At 33.4% G+C, this 11,226-nt stretch overlaps 1 protein-coding gene across 2 annotated transcripts in view; it reads right to left on the bottom strand.

Moving 5' to 3' along the window:
* Positions 1-289: 289 nt before the first annotated feature.
* ACADL (acyl-CoA dehydrogenase long chain) overlaps positions 290-11,226 on the bottom strand; it is a 35,898-nt gene continuing 24,961 nt past the window's right edge. For both annotated transcript variants that reach the window (XM_074298811.1, XM_074298812.1), the window contains 3 exons: positions 8,432-8,559; positions 6,183-6,269; positions 290-947 (listed from right to left, as the gene is read on the bottom strand). In XM_074298811.1, coding sequence (XP_074154912.1) covers positions 854-947; positions 6,183-6,269; positions 8,432-8,559 — 309 coding nt within the window. In that variant the 3' untranslated portion in view covers positions 290-853. The remainder of the gene's footprint in view (positions 948-6,182; positions 6,270-8,431; positions 8,560-11,226) is intronic.

The raw sequence follows: 11,226 nt of genomic DNA, 5'->3' as shown, positions 1-11,226 counted from the left end.
ATCTGCAAATTTTATAAGGATGCCATCCATGTCTTCACCCCAAGTTACTGTAGATAAAAATATCCCCTCAGGAAAAATCTAATAATAGTAAAAAAAAAAAAAGTTTTGTCTGAGTCAGAAGCCTCAAAGAAAGGAAATCTATGTGGATCCATAATGAATATGCATATAAAGTTGGGAGACAACCAGATTTCAACATTACCTTTGTCCTTGACAGTGAGAAGTAGCAAATAAAACAAAACAAAGCATAATGACAGACTGCCCCTTTGGTTTTCACAATTAACGAGAATAATTTAAGCATTTATGTGTTTAATGTTTCACTAATATACACAAAACATATTTTTATATAATGTGGTTTATTTGCAAATTCATTTGCTGCATTTATTGACATTATTTTCCTTTGAAATAAAAGCTACTTCTTTGAGACTCATGAAATGTACCAACATTTTTAAAGAAAAGTAGGGGAGCAAATAATAGCTTTTTACAAATGGAGATGTCAATATTAAGTAAGGCCTCCTCAGTCACAGGACATGAAGAAATTATGTGAATAATATTAGCAGAAGTCAGTTGAAATTATTCCATGTTAACTCTAACTCAAATTAGGATCATTTAAAAATTTTAGATTAAGTTCAAATTTGAGCCCAAATCAGACCCCAAATAAGTATTATTTTTTTTTCCTCACTGTATTGAAAATTAAGCTTTCCATTAGAAAATTTTAAAAATTAATGTATAAAGAACTCTTCCACTACAAAGCAGTTTTTCATCTTCAAATTTTGTTTATCCTGTATTAAAAAACAAATTCAAACATGTTTTCACTTTAAATTCAGCTCAGAAATGATTGGATGGGAGCAGATGTTTACTTGTCATGTACGATCTCTCTAGCAATCAGTTCCTTCATTATTTCATTGGTTCCACCGTAGATTGGCTGGACTCGTGCATCCACATATGCTCTGGGTGGGGAGGAAAAAGAATGAATAGCAGAGATCTTAAAAATAGTAAATTATATTCTATTAGATAATGGGTAATTATTTCAAAGTTCACATTAGATAATTCCCAAGAGAGAGGGAGGGGCAATATTTTTTAAATGCTTTCTTTTTTGACATAAATGCATTATCCTTGGATTAAAATAACTACAAAACATATAGTTTCCATAAATAATCTGATACAATATGAACTATAACATATAGATTAAAATTCCTCACAATTAATTCCCCAACTTAATCTTCTATAATTTACCAATATAATTATAGAAAGAAATGAAACTTTTTTAAAATTTAAAAATAAAAGTCTTAATTTTCTTCAGTTCTCAGTCTCTCTAGGTAAAATTGCAATCCAAGAATTTTTTAGAAAAGGAAAAAAAAACCAACATTTTCCCATTAGGTTCCCATAGCTATAAAATTAATGTTTTAGAAAAGAATGTTTCCTACAGAGATAATGAAAGTCTCCTGGAATCATAGAAGGTCAATATCTACACTATAGTGATATTCAGGGTTAATACTCAGAGAGGCTGAGTCTTCCACATAAAGTGTAAATATGACTTCATGTATGGTAATAATACTAATTATACAAATTACCATTTTGCATTTTTCCAGTGTTTTTTACTTTTTATTCTCCTCCATTTCATCTCCTTTTCCTCTTGCAGCTCTATGAACTAGGGAGGTATACTATTACTCTCATTTTATAAGTGAAGACATTAAACTCCAAAGAAATTCAGTAACTTTGGCACTTCTAATTAATGGCAGTTATTCAGGGAGGACACTAATCAATGGAAGTGATGAGAGTTAGGGCCCAGGTTTCCACACTCTTAGTTCAGGTCCCCTTTCATATTAGTTTGCACAACTTTGATTAGCCAAGATAACAGGGTTAACATTAGCTTAATTCTTTTCCCTAGGAGATATGTTCCAAAACATTTCCAATCATTTCTTTCAGGAGTGAAAAATGGGATAATATAGAAAACAGACAAATACAACATTTCAACACTGCAGAAAATGTAGCCCAAGATTCTGGAACCCGACTCTATTCTTTTTATAGATATTATATTCCTAGATAACCCTTCCACAGCATTTAACATGATAGCTGCTGCAAATGGCAGATAATTAAAACAAATATTTGAGTTTAGCACTATCTAAGTTATTTTTAAAGTCTGACTGCCAAACTAACTACTGAGACTTAGATCTAGAGATATTGGTGTTTCCAAGTACATTTTACTTTTATTCTCTGTCTCTGTCTCTGTCTCCCTCTCTCCATCTTCCTCTCTCCTTCTCCTTCTCTTTCCTCTCTCTTCTTTCCTGCTTCTTCTGACTCTTTGTCTCTCTCTCTTTCTCTCTCTGAATTCGTCTCTCACTTTTTCAACTATCAAAGCCAATGCTCACAATGTTCACATTCTATTTTTCCAACCCCTAAGAAATTTGGGAGTGATTTTTTTGTATGTTTGTTTTTAAGATTGATTTGGTTATTTTTCCATATATCACAGACCTTTCAAAGTAACTCACACTGATTTTTTTTAGGACCAAAGATTTAGAGACAAAGGGATGACTGAAGCCATCTAGTACAATCCCCCTCGTTTTACTGATGATAAGACATATCTATGAAGACCTAAGGTTCTAAGGACTACAGGTAGTAAGAATGTATCAGAAACAGAATTTAAACCTAGGAACTTACTTTAGAGGCAGTGTTCTTTGACATATTTATTACTTCTCTAAATCAGTCAACCAACACTTTATAAGTTACTGGTTAAATCTATTCATGAACATATTAACAGGAAAAGAAACAGAAGGAATGTTTAATCATAGCCAGTCACAAAGTACCAAAGCATCTCCTACTTCTCTGATCCTAAGTCTCTTACGTCAAGTGAGACTAACATAAACTAATTTTGTTTCACTAGAAAGGGGCAGTAGGAGGTAGCCTGGGCATTGAGACTGAATATGTAAGATGGAATATTAATACTTCCCTTACTCTACATGTGATCTCATGCAAGTTAATTAACTATCAGTTTCCTCAATAGTACAACAATAGTATTATATTATCTTTATGATCTCTAAAATTCCAAAATCCTATAATGCTATTTTAAAGTTACTTTTCATATAAAACCAAGACTTATCAACATGTATCTTATTGCAACCCTGAACATTATCTCTTATGAGAAATAAAAGTATTTTTTCATTGGATAAGAATTATGGAAGTGTAGAAAAACCTGAGTTCAAGTCTCTTTATTGGTTGCATAACCCTGGGCAAATCATGTAAGCTCTCAGTTCCTTGGGCATGTCTCCCAAATTTTAAGTTGGAGATGACTTGAATTGATAAGGGGATACTCTACATTCCCTATTCCAGTGAAATCACAGGTCAGGTCCAAGGGTGGAAGAGTAGCATATTAATGCACTACCCTTATCTAATTAACTTTGTGATGTTAAGGGTTAGGTAGCTACATTCTTCTTAATTCTTCCTTCTATGTTTAGGAGAAAATCCCAGTTCATTTGAATGTTCATATAACCTTTGGGCTGCCAAGAAAGTTAATAATTATTCTCTGGCAGAAATATGAGTTTCTCCGAATCAGACTTATATCCATCATACCATCAGTCTGTGTCTTTTACTTTTAACTGACCTAAAAGTGATTCTCCTTGAAAAAACCAAAACCAACAACTATGTTGCGCTTAAAGTATCTAGATATTAGTCATCTCCATTTTTGTGTGCCTTCCTCGAAAAAAGATTCATGTTTAGCTGTTTTATACAAGGGGATCTGGAAATAGAGGCAATATTTAAGCCAAAGAAAAGTACATAACCTTCCTTTATTTCACTCCCTTTCCATTACTGCTGCTGGGATGATAACATGCTGTCTAAATTTTCTACCCCCACAAAAGGGCCCAAAAGTAGTTCCACTGACTGGCGAAATCAACTATTTCATCACACATTCCATGACTGACTGCGAATGCATTGTGAATAACATTTGTTAAAATGGACTTGGAAAGTGTTTCAGAACATGGAAAAAAAATGAAATGTTACAGAACCATGACATTAAAGGATTATTTTGCCTTTTCAAATCAGTTAGTAATTTATTAAGTGCTTCTCTGTGTCTGGCACTATGCTAAGCTCTAGGGGATACAATGAAAGGCAAAGGGTAGCCCCTTGAAAATAGGAGCTATATAGCATTTAAGTAGCTTGTACAAAGAACTTATATACATACTAAAATGGAGATAATCAGTATAGGAAAAGCACTAGAATTAAGGAGGATAAGAAAAAAGTTCTTGAAGAAGATGGGATATTAGCTGGCACTTGAAGAAAGGAGACAAAGAAGAGGAAGTGATGAGGGACAACCAATGAATGTCTGGCTGTCTGTTCCATTGTCACTGGATCATGGAATATGTGGAAGGATGTAATGTATAAGAAGGCTAGAAAGCTAGAAAGTTATCAGGTTATCAAAGGCTTTGAACATCAAAAGAGACTTTCATGTTTGATTCTAGAGGTGACAGAGAACCACTGAAGTTTACTGGGTAGAGAGGTGGGGATAGAAGTGGGGGTGGACATAACTTGGTCAGCCTTGTGCTTTAGGAAGATCCCTGAGAACTGAGGAAAGGAGGCACTGAAATGGGGAAGAGACTTATGGCAGGAAACTAACTAGCAGGAAACTGTAGATGTCCAGGCTTGATTTAATGAGCACCTGCATCAGGATGGCGGCAGCCTCACAGGAGAGGATTACCAGGGTTATGTAAAATATTACAAAGGTAAAATCGACAGGACTTGGTAACAGAGTGGACATAAAAGATGAAGTAAGGAGCTGAGGATAGCATGCAAATTTATTTCTATTAACATTGAGATAGATATAGGAATGAAAATATTTGGTTTTGATTTAAGAATTTTTGGAGACAGTTCCAAGAGGGTTTATACATAACAAAAGAAGGTCTGGTGTAAACCTTACCTGTTCTATTTTATTTAAAGACTAAAATGCATATGACACAATAAGTTTGAACAAATTACTCTCTGCCAAAGATAAGAAAATTAACAGGTTATATGTATTCTGTTTCTATTCTTAACCAATTTATGGGGGTGTTTTGTTTTGTCTTGTTTTGATATAACTGACAGCTGTTATTCTCATTAGGCAATAGAAGTACATCAAAATGGTTAGAACTCTGCCAAGCAAAATGGGGTTTTGAAAGCCTCGAACTGTGCGAGTTTGAAGCCAAATTTAGAAAAAGAGTAGGTCTTTTCTTCCCTTCAGATAATCTAATAAAGTTTAAGTAAAAAGAAGATGGTTTTTATAAATCCCACAGTTTTCTCATGATTGGATTAGAAATAAAGTGAACTTTGTGTAAGTCTGAATTTTTTTTTTTTTTTTTTTTTTTTTTTTTGTGGAGATTGTGTGTAAACTGTTAATCTGGGCGAGTCAGAAAAAACACATTCCCCAGCTCAGTGAGGAGAAAATGCTGTGGGAAGACTGATGTGGCAAACACAGCAGTGAAGGGAGGGAGTCAGTTATGGAGAGGGAGAAACCTCTGGAATGTGTTTGTCTGCCTATTTATATATTGGCATGTTTCCAGTGAGAAGCTATAAACATATAGCTTAGTCAGAGAATGGGTACCTTTAAACAGTTTTATTTTAGGACTTCTACTAAGAGGAATTGAATTATTTCCTACAAAATTATCTTCAAGAGTTAAGATATTATATCATATTTAACATAAACTTTACCATATTTAACATGTATGGGACTACCTGCCATTTAGGGGAGGGGGTAAAGGGAAAGAGGGGAAAAGTTGAAACAGAAGTTTTAGCAAGAGTCAATGCTGAAAAATTACCCTTGTATATGTTTTGCATGTAAAAAGCTATAATAAAAAAAGAGTTAAGATATTAGTCCCTCCTTTTGTCTATATCAAATTTTAAGTAACTAATTTTTGAGATTCAAAAATCATAACGGCTAGTTGCCTTATTTATTACAAGATGAAGAAATCAAATGAATGAAATGAATCTCCACAATGATATTCCCTTCTTCTCACTTTCCTGCATTTAAAAAAAACTTTGTCTGAAGGCCCATGACTGCTACCATATGTTTCATCACACATATAATGGTCATCCTCAGTCATCTAGCTAATGGGTAATTATCTCTGAACTTTATAGTCAGTGGAACTCTTGATCTTTATTTGTTCATCTTCAAAAAGAATATAACAAAACAATTTTTCTTTCTAAGAAATACTCACTTTGCAATGGGGTATTCCCACATGTATCCCCATCCTCCATGGAGTTGCACACAATCATAAGCCACACTGTTTTGTAGTTCAGATGCCCTAAGTGGACAAAATACAGGAAGAAAAAGGAGTTTTTAAATTGGATTTCTGTGGAATGGTTCCAAATCAAGGAATATAATATTTATGACTATGTAACCATATGGGTTTATGGAGCCATTAAACTCTCATATATAGATAAAGCATGGCGGCTACCTAACAAAAAAATGAGCAATTTTATTTTGCAAATTAAATTTTTTTCAACTAACAAAAAAATCTACTCTCTCCCCCTTCCCCTTCTCTATTTCACACTCCCAAAAGGCAGCAGATTTTAAAAGAATCAGTTCTTAATTGATGTAATTACAGAGTATAATTAGCAAATGTTTTCTATACAATATAGCTGCTCATCTAAAAGCTCATATAAAAATAAATTTTTAAATTCCTGCATAGAACCATCTTGATTAATTATTGCTTTTGCCAAATTTTTATTAAGACCGTGTCCATGAAAATGAAATACATACACAGTTTAATCAATTACATGTTGAAATAGTTTAGCCTCTCTTCCCCTAACCACAGATATCATGTTTAGAATGAAAGTGTTTACTACTTGACTTAAATTACTCAGATTCTCTGTTTTACTCAAATTTTCTCAAACTCCAACAATTCTTTGCATTGATATATACAACCTAAATCTCAAGTTTTGAAAGAAAGTTATTCTCTGACTTTTATCAGCAAATTCATTAATAATTATAATTTTTGTCACAGTAAAAAAAAGATTGACCATTTTTAGGTAATAGTAGTCTTGAGGAAGAAATTCCAATTAAAATTACATGCCTTTAATCCAAAAAAAATGTGAAAAAGAATTAGCTATATTTGTATAGTCTTGTTTTTCAAGTATAGTCTAATATGAAGAACTTGAAAAGATGAAGTGCTACAGTTCCTTCCTACTTTCCCCCCATCCCCATGAGGAGATAACAGGATAGGAATTTTATTTATCCTACTTTTTAAAAATGCAATGTGATACTCAGATTTCTACCCTTCCTTCCCAGTCTGAGAAAAAAAAAAAGACTCAAGGTAAACATATAATAACCACAGAAACAATTTTTATCTCAATTTTTTAGTGCAAGAGATACATCTGCCTTGTAGAAGAAGTACAATAATCCAACTATTTATGGACAGGGTTGATAGAAACTCTGGGGGTAACGACATTTGGAATTTTGGAAGCAGCTTTACTTGGCAAGTATATGAAATATTTTCCAAGTTCCAACTAGCTACTTCCTTGTTTCATCTCTTAAAGTGAGTTTTATTGTACCAGGTCTTTCCAAAGAATGTTGAGGACAGTAGTTAACAAAGATTTTTGAAATCTATCTTTTGCTCTGTTACATATGAAATTGGGGGTAGAGTGGAGAAGGTAATCCAATATAAAACATCTCCCCAAATGGTTCCTTTTCTGAATTTCTACATGCTGTTTTCCAATCTGAAATTAAATTATTTGTATAAGAACACAAACACTATCCTACTTGTTTCTGCTTACTTCCCTTTTGGCCTGACATAATTTGAGTTAATGATTAATGATAAAATTCCCCTCTCCCTGCCCCCAGCAATGGTTTCAGGGTAATAGATTAAAAGAGAGAGAGAGAGAGAGAGAGAGAGAGAGAGAGAGAGAGAGAGAGAGAGAGAGAGAGAGAGAGAGAGAGAGAGCGCAACCTGCTATCTCTAACTTTGTTCCCAAATCTTTGGGTCTTAAAAATCTATATGACATTTGAGTGAACTCTTTCTCTTGTTCATAATTATCATGTTCCCTTTATTCAATAGAGAAACATTTTAACTTATTCAATTAGGGTATTTTTCTTCTGTCTTAAAATGACATCTAAAATGTTTGACTGGATAATTAATTCTTTCTCTTTGAAACAAATGCTTCAAGCAACTTTGAAAATGGATCACTTTCTGATGGGAACAAATCATTAGTCCTTGCTCAAGTCTTTGGATATTCCAATTGAGAGAGGTTAAGATTTCATTACCAATCCTACTGACAGATAAATTTTCAGCCTGGCTTAAATTACCTCAGTGGGACCTTTCAACATATAAAAATAGTTGGCCTACTATTATTCTTTTGCATTGATACAGCCTCCTCCTTCAAAAGGGTTCAGAGTTATGGGTAAAGTTGGCCCCCTCCCATAGCCATCTACAAAAATACTACCCTTCAATTACTGGAACATACATACCAGTATTTTGCCATGGAAGCAGTAGCTGAATCCAGACGTTTTGCATCATGCAGCTGGAGACAGCTGTCCACAAAAGCCCTGGTCACACAAATATGTGTTTTCAATTCAGCTAGTTTATGCTGCACCGTCTTGTATCCAAAGAAGGAAGAGGAAATTTTTTAAAAAGGCAACATGTGAGAACTTTTATATGCATGGTTTGTAAAAAAATGATAAACAGTGGAAGAACCTTCCTGGCCCCAAATGGTTAGGTTACATTTTGTTCAAAGTCAAACTCTTACCATTCCATTTGAGAAATTCAACATTTCAGTGCTCAGGAAAATTACAAAGACAGGGGGAGGGGGGAGAGGAGAAAATGATGGAAAAATTAACATTCACCTTGAATTTTAGAACATTTCTAGGTTAAAAAGTTATTTCTTTCAAGTTGGAGCGCCATCTTGTGGCGTAATATCTTGATACATAGCTATTAAAAATCATCTGTAAAATTCCTCTGTCCCTTCTTTGGAAAACGAGATTGTTACTTTTTCTTCACTGGCCTCAAACAATGGTATTCATGACTTTCTCTTTCGTGGCATACTTTTCTGGATCAGCTAGCTCACTAGCACTGGTGCTTCTCCACTGATGAAGATGGAAATAGGAAGGCCTATATCTCCATCTCCTATAAAGTCTTTGTTTTAGTTTCCAGATCACTATAGCTCTAAGCAATTCCATCCCAATTCTAAGTATTTTCTTTTAATAAGAAAGAGTTTTTTTTTAAAATTAAATACTTAGAGCAGAACCAGGAAGGCACTGTATATAGTAAGAGCAATGTTTTGTGATAATCAGCTTTAATAGAACTAGCTCTTCTCAATAATACAATGATCCTTTAAGACAATTAAAAAAAATTTGCAATGGAAAATGCATTTAGAGAAAGAATCATGGAATCTGGATGCAAATCAAAGCATATTAATTTCACTTTTGTTGTTGTTGCTTTTATCTTTCTTGATTCTTCTTTTACAATATGATTAATATGTAAATATGTTTACTATGGCAGCACATGTAAAACATAGAAGATTGATTGCTATTTTAGGAAGGGGAAAAGGAAGTAAATAGAAATCAAAATCTTATAAAAGTAAATGTTGAAAAATAAAAAAAACTCATTTTCTACTAAATTGCAAAAAAAAAAAAAAAAAAAAAAAAAGATACTTAACAAAATCAATCAAACAAACAAGCCTACAAAATTGGCAAAGATAGCATCATACCTAGCCTATAAAATGGTAGAATAACAGACAAGACAACCTAAGAAAATGTACATTTTATTCCAAATTATCTCACCTTTGATTAGGTTTTCTTCTCTCCCCCCATACACATAACAAAATATATACATGTATATGAGAAGGAAGACCTACTATATACATTTTATATATATATATATATATATATATATATATATAACATACACAATATATATTATAATATGTAATACAATATATTGTACATAAACATGCATATATTGTGTGTATGGATGTGTCTCTCTCTTTATATATATATATATATATATGTATGTATGTATGTATATTCACACACACATACACATACATACAACTATACATTTAGTTGTTCTAGGGTCAAGTCCAGCTTTTTGACATATATTGGTATGTAAAGCCAAGCAAGTCCATTCCCTTGCAACTCTAAGCAACTTGCACTCTAAATTGTACAGAAGGTACCAAGCTGCATTGGTAGGGGGAATTTGCTTATCTGGGGAAATTACACACATCAATAAATTCATAAATAGGATACATGTTCTCTTCCCTATCATCACAGTAAAGCTAACCTTTTCCTCTCCCCTTCCACCCTCCCAGCAATAATAACATTCAGGGCTATTTAGTTTAGAAATAGCTTATGTCAAAGCAAGTCCTAAGCTTCAGTCACAAAAGATGCCTCTCCTGGATCCAAGGGGAAGACTTAATACCATTGCTTGAACAGCCCTAGAACCAATCTTATTCCAATAACATTGCTTGGGTATGCAAGTATCTCTGTAATCTCTGGAAAGAGAGAATAGAGAAATCAAGAACATAGATTAATCTAAGGAGAGACAAGGTTGGTGTGGAGAAAGCTCTGAAGGACATGGAAAGCTTAACAGTTTAGAATTACTTAAGTCGAATTAACTAAGTTTAGAATTAATTAATTAAGTTGAACTCTTGAAGCTTTTGTTGCTATCTACCTATATGACAATCAGTTAGCTGACAAACATTTATTAAATGATTACTATGTACCCTGTGGTAAGTGCTTTGGATACAAAAAAAAGAGCAAAATCCTTGGTCTCAAGGAGTTTACATCCTAATGGAGGAGATAATGTACAAAGAATTGTACATATCACAACACTTAGCATACAGTAGGTACTTACTTGATAAATTCTTACTGAAGACTGATTTCTCACTATCAATATTCAGTCTCTCATTCACTGTATTAAGCCCTGAAGGTATAAAGAAACATAAAAAGATAGCCCCTGTCCTTGGGAGCTTACCATCTAATAGGGAGCTTACCAACATGCAAACAAACTATATAACAGGTAAATTGGAAATAGTCAAAGTATTTAAAGGGAGGTTTTAGCTGCCACTTGAAGGAAGTTACAGACAAGTATGAGGTTTGAGCAGTTTTTTATATGACTAGATATATTTATCTGGAAATTGCCTGTTTATATCCTTTGACAATCAATTGAGGAATGACTTTTTCTATAAGTTTGAGTCAGTTTTTGCTATGTTAGAGAAATATAGAATGAGGAACTCAATGTAATTTTCCCCCACTAATGATCACTG

The sequence above is a fragment of the Sminthopsis crassicaudata genome, chromosome 3 (genome assembly GCF_048593235.1).
Source record: "Sminthopsis crassicaudata isolate SCR6 chromosome 3, ASM4859323v1, whole genome shotgun sequence".
Lineage (NCBI taxonomy): Eukaryota > Metazoa > Chordata > Mammalia > Dasyuromorphia > Dasyuridae > Sminthopsis > Sminthopsis crassicaudata.
Note: the sequence above shows the minus strand (reverse complement) of the source record. Positions and strands in the feature narration are given on the sequence as shown.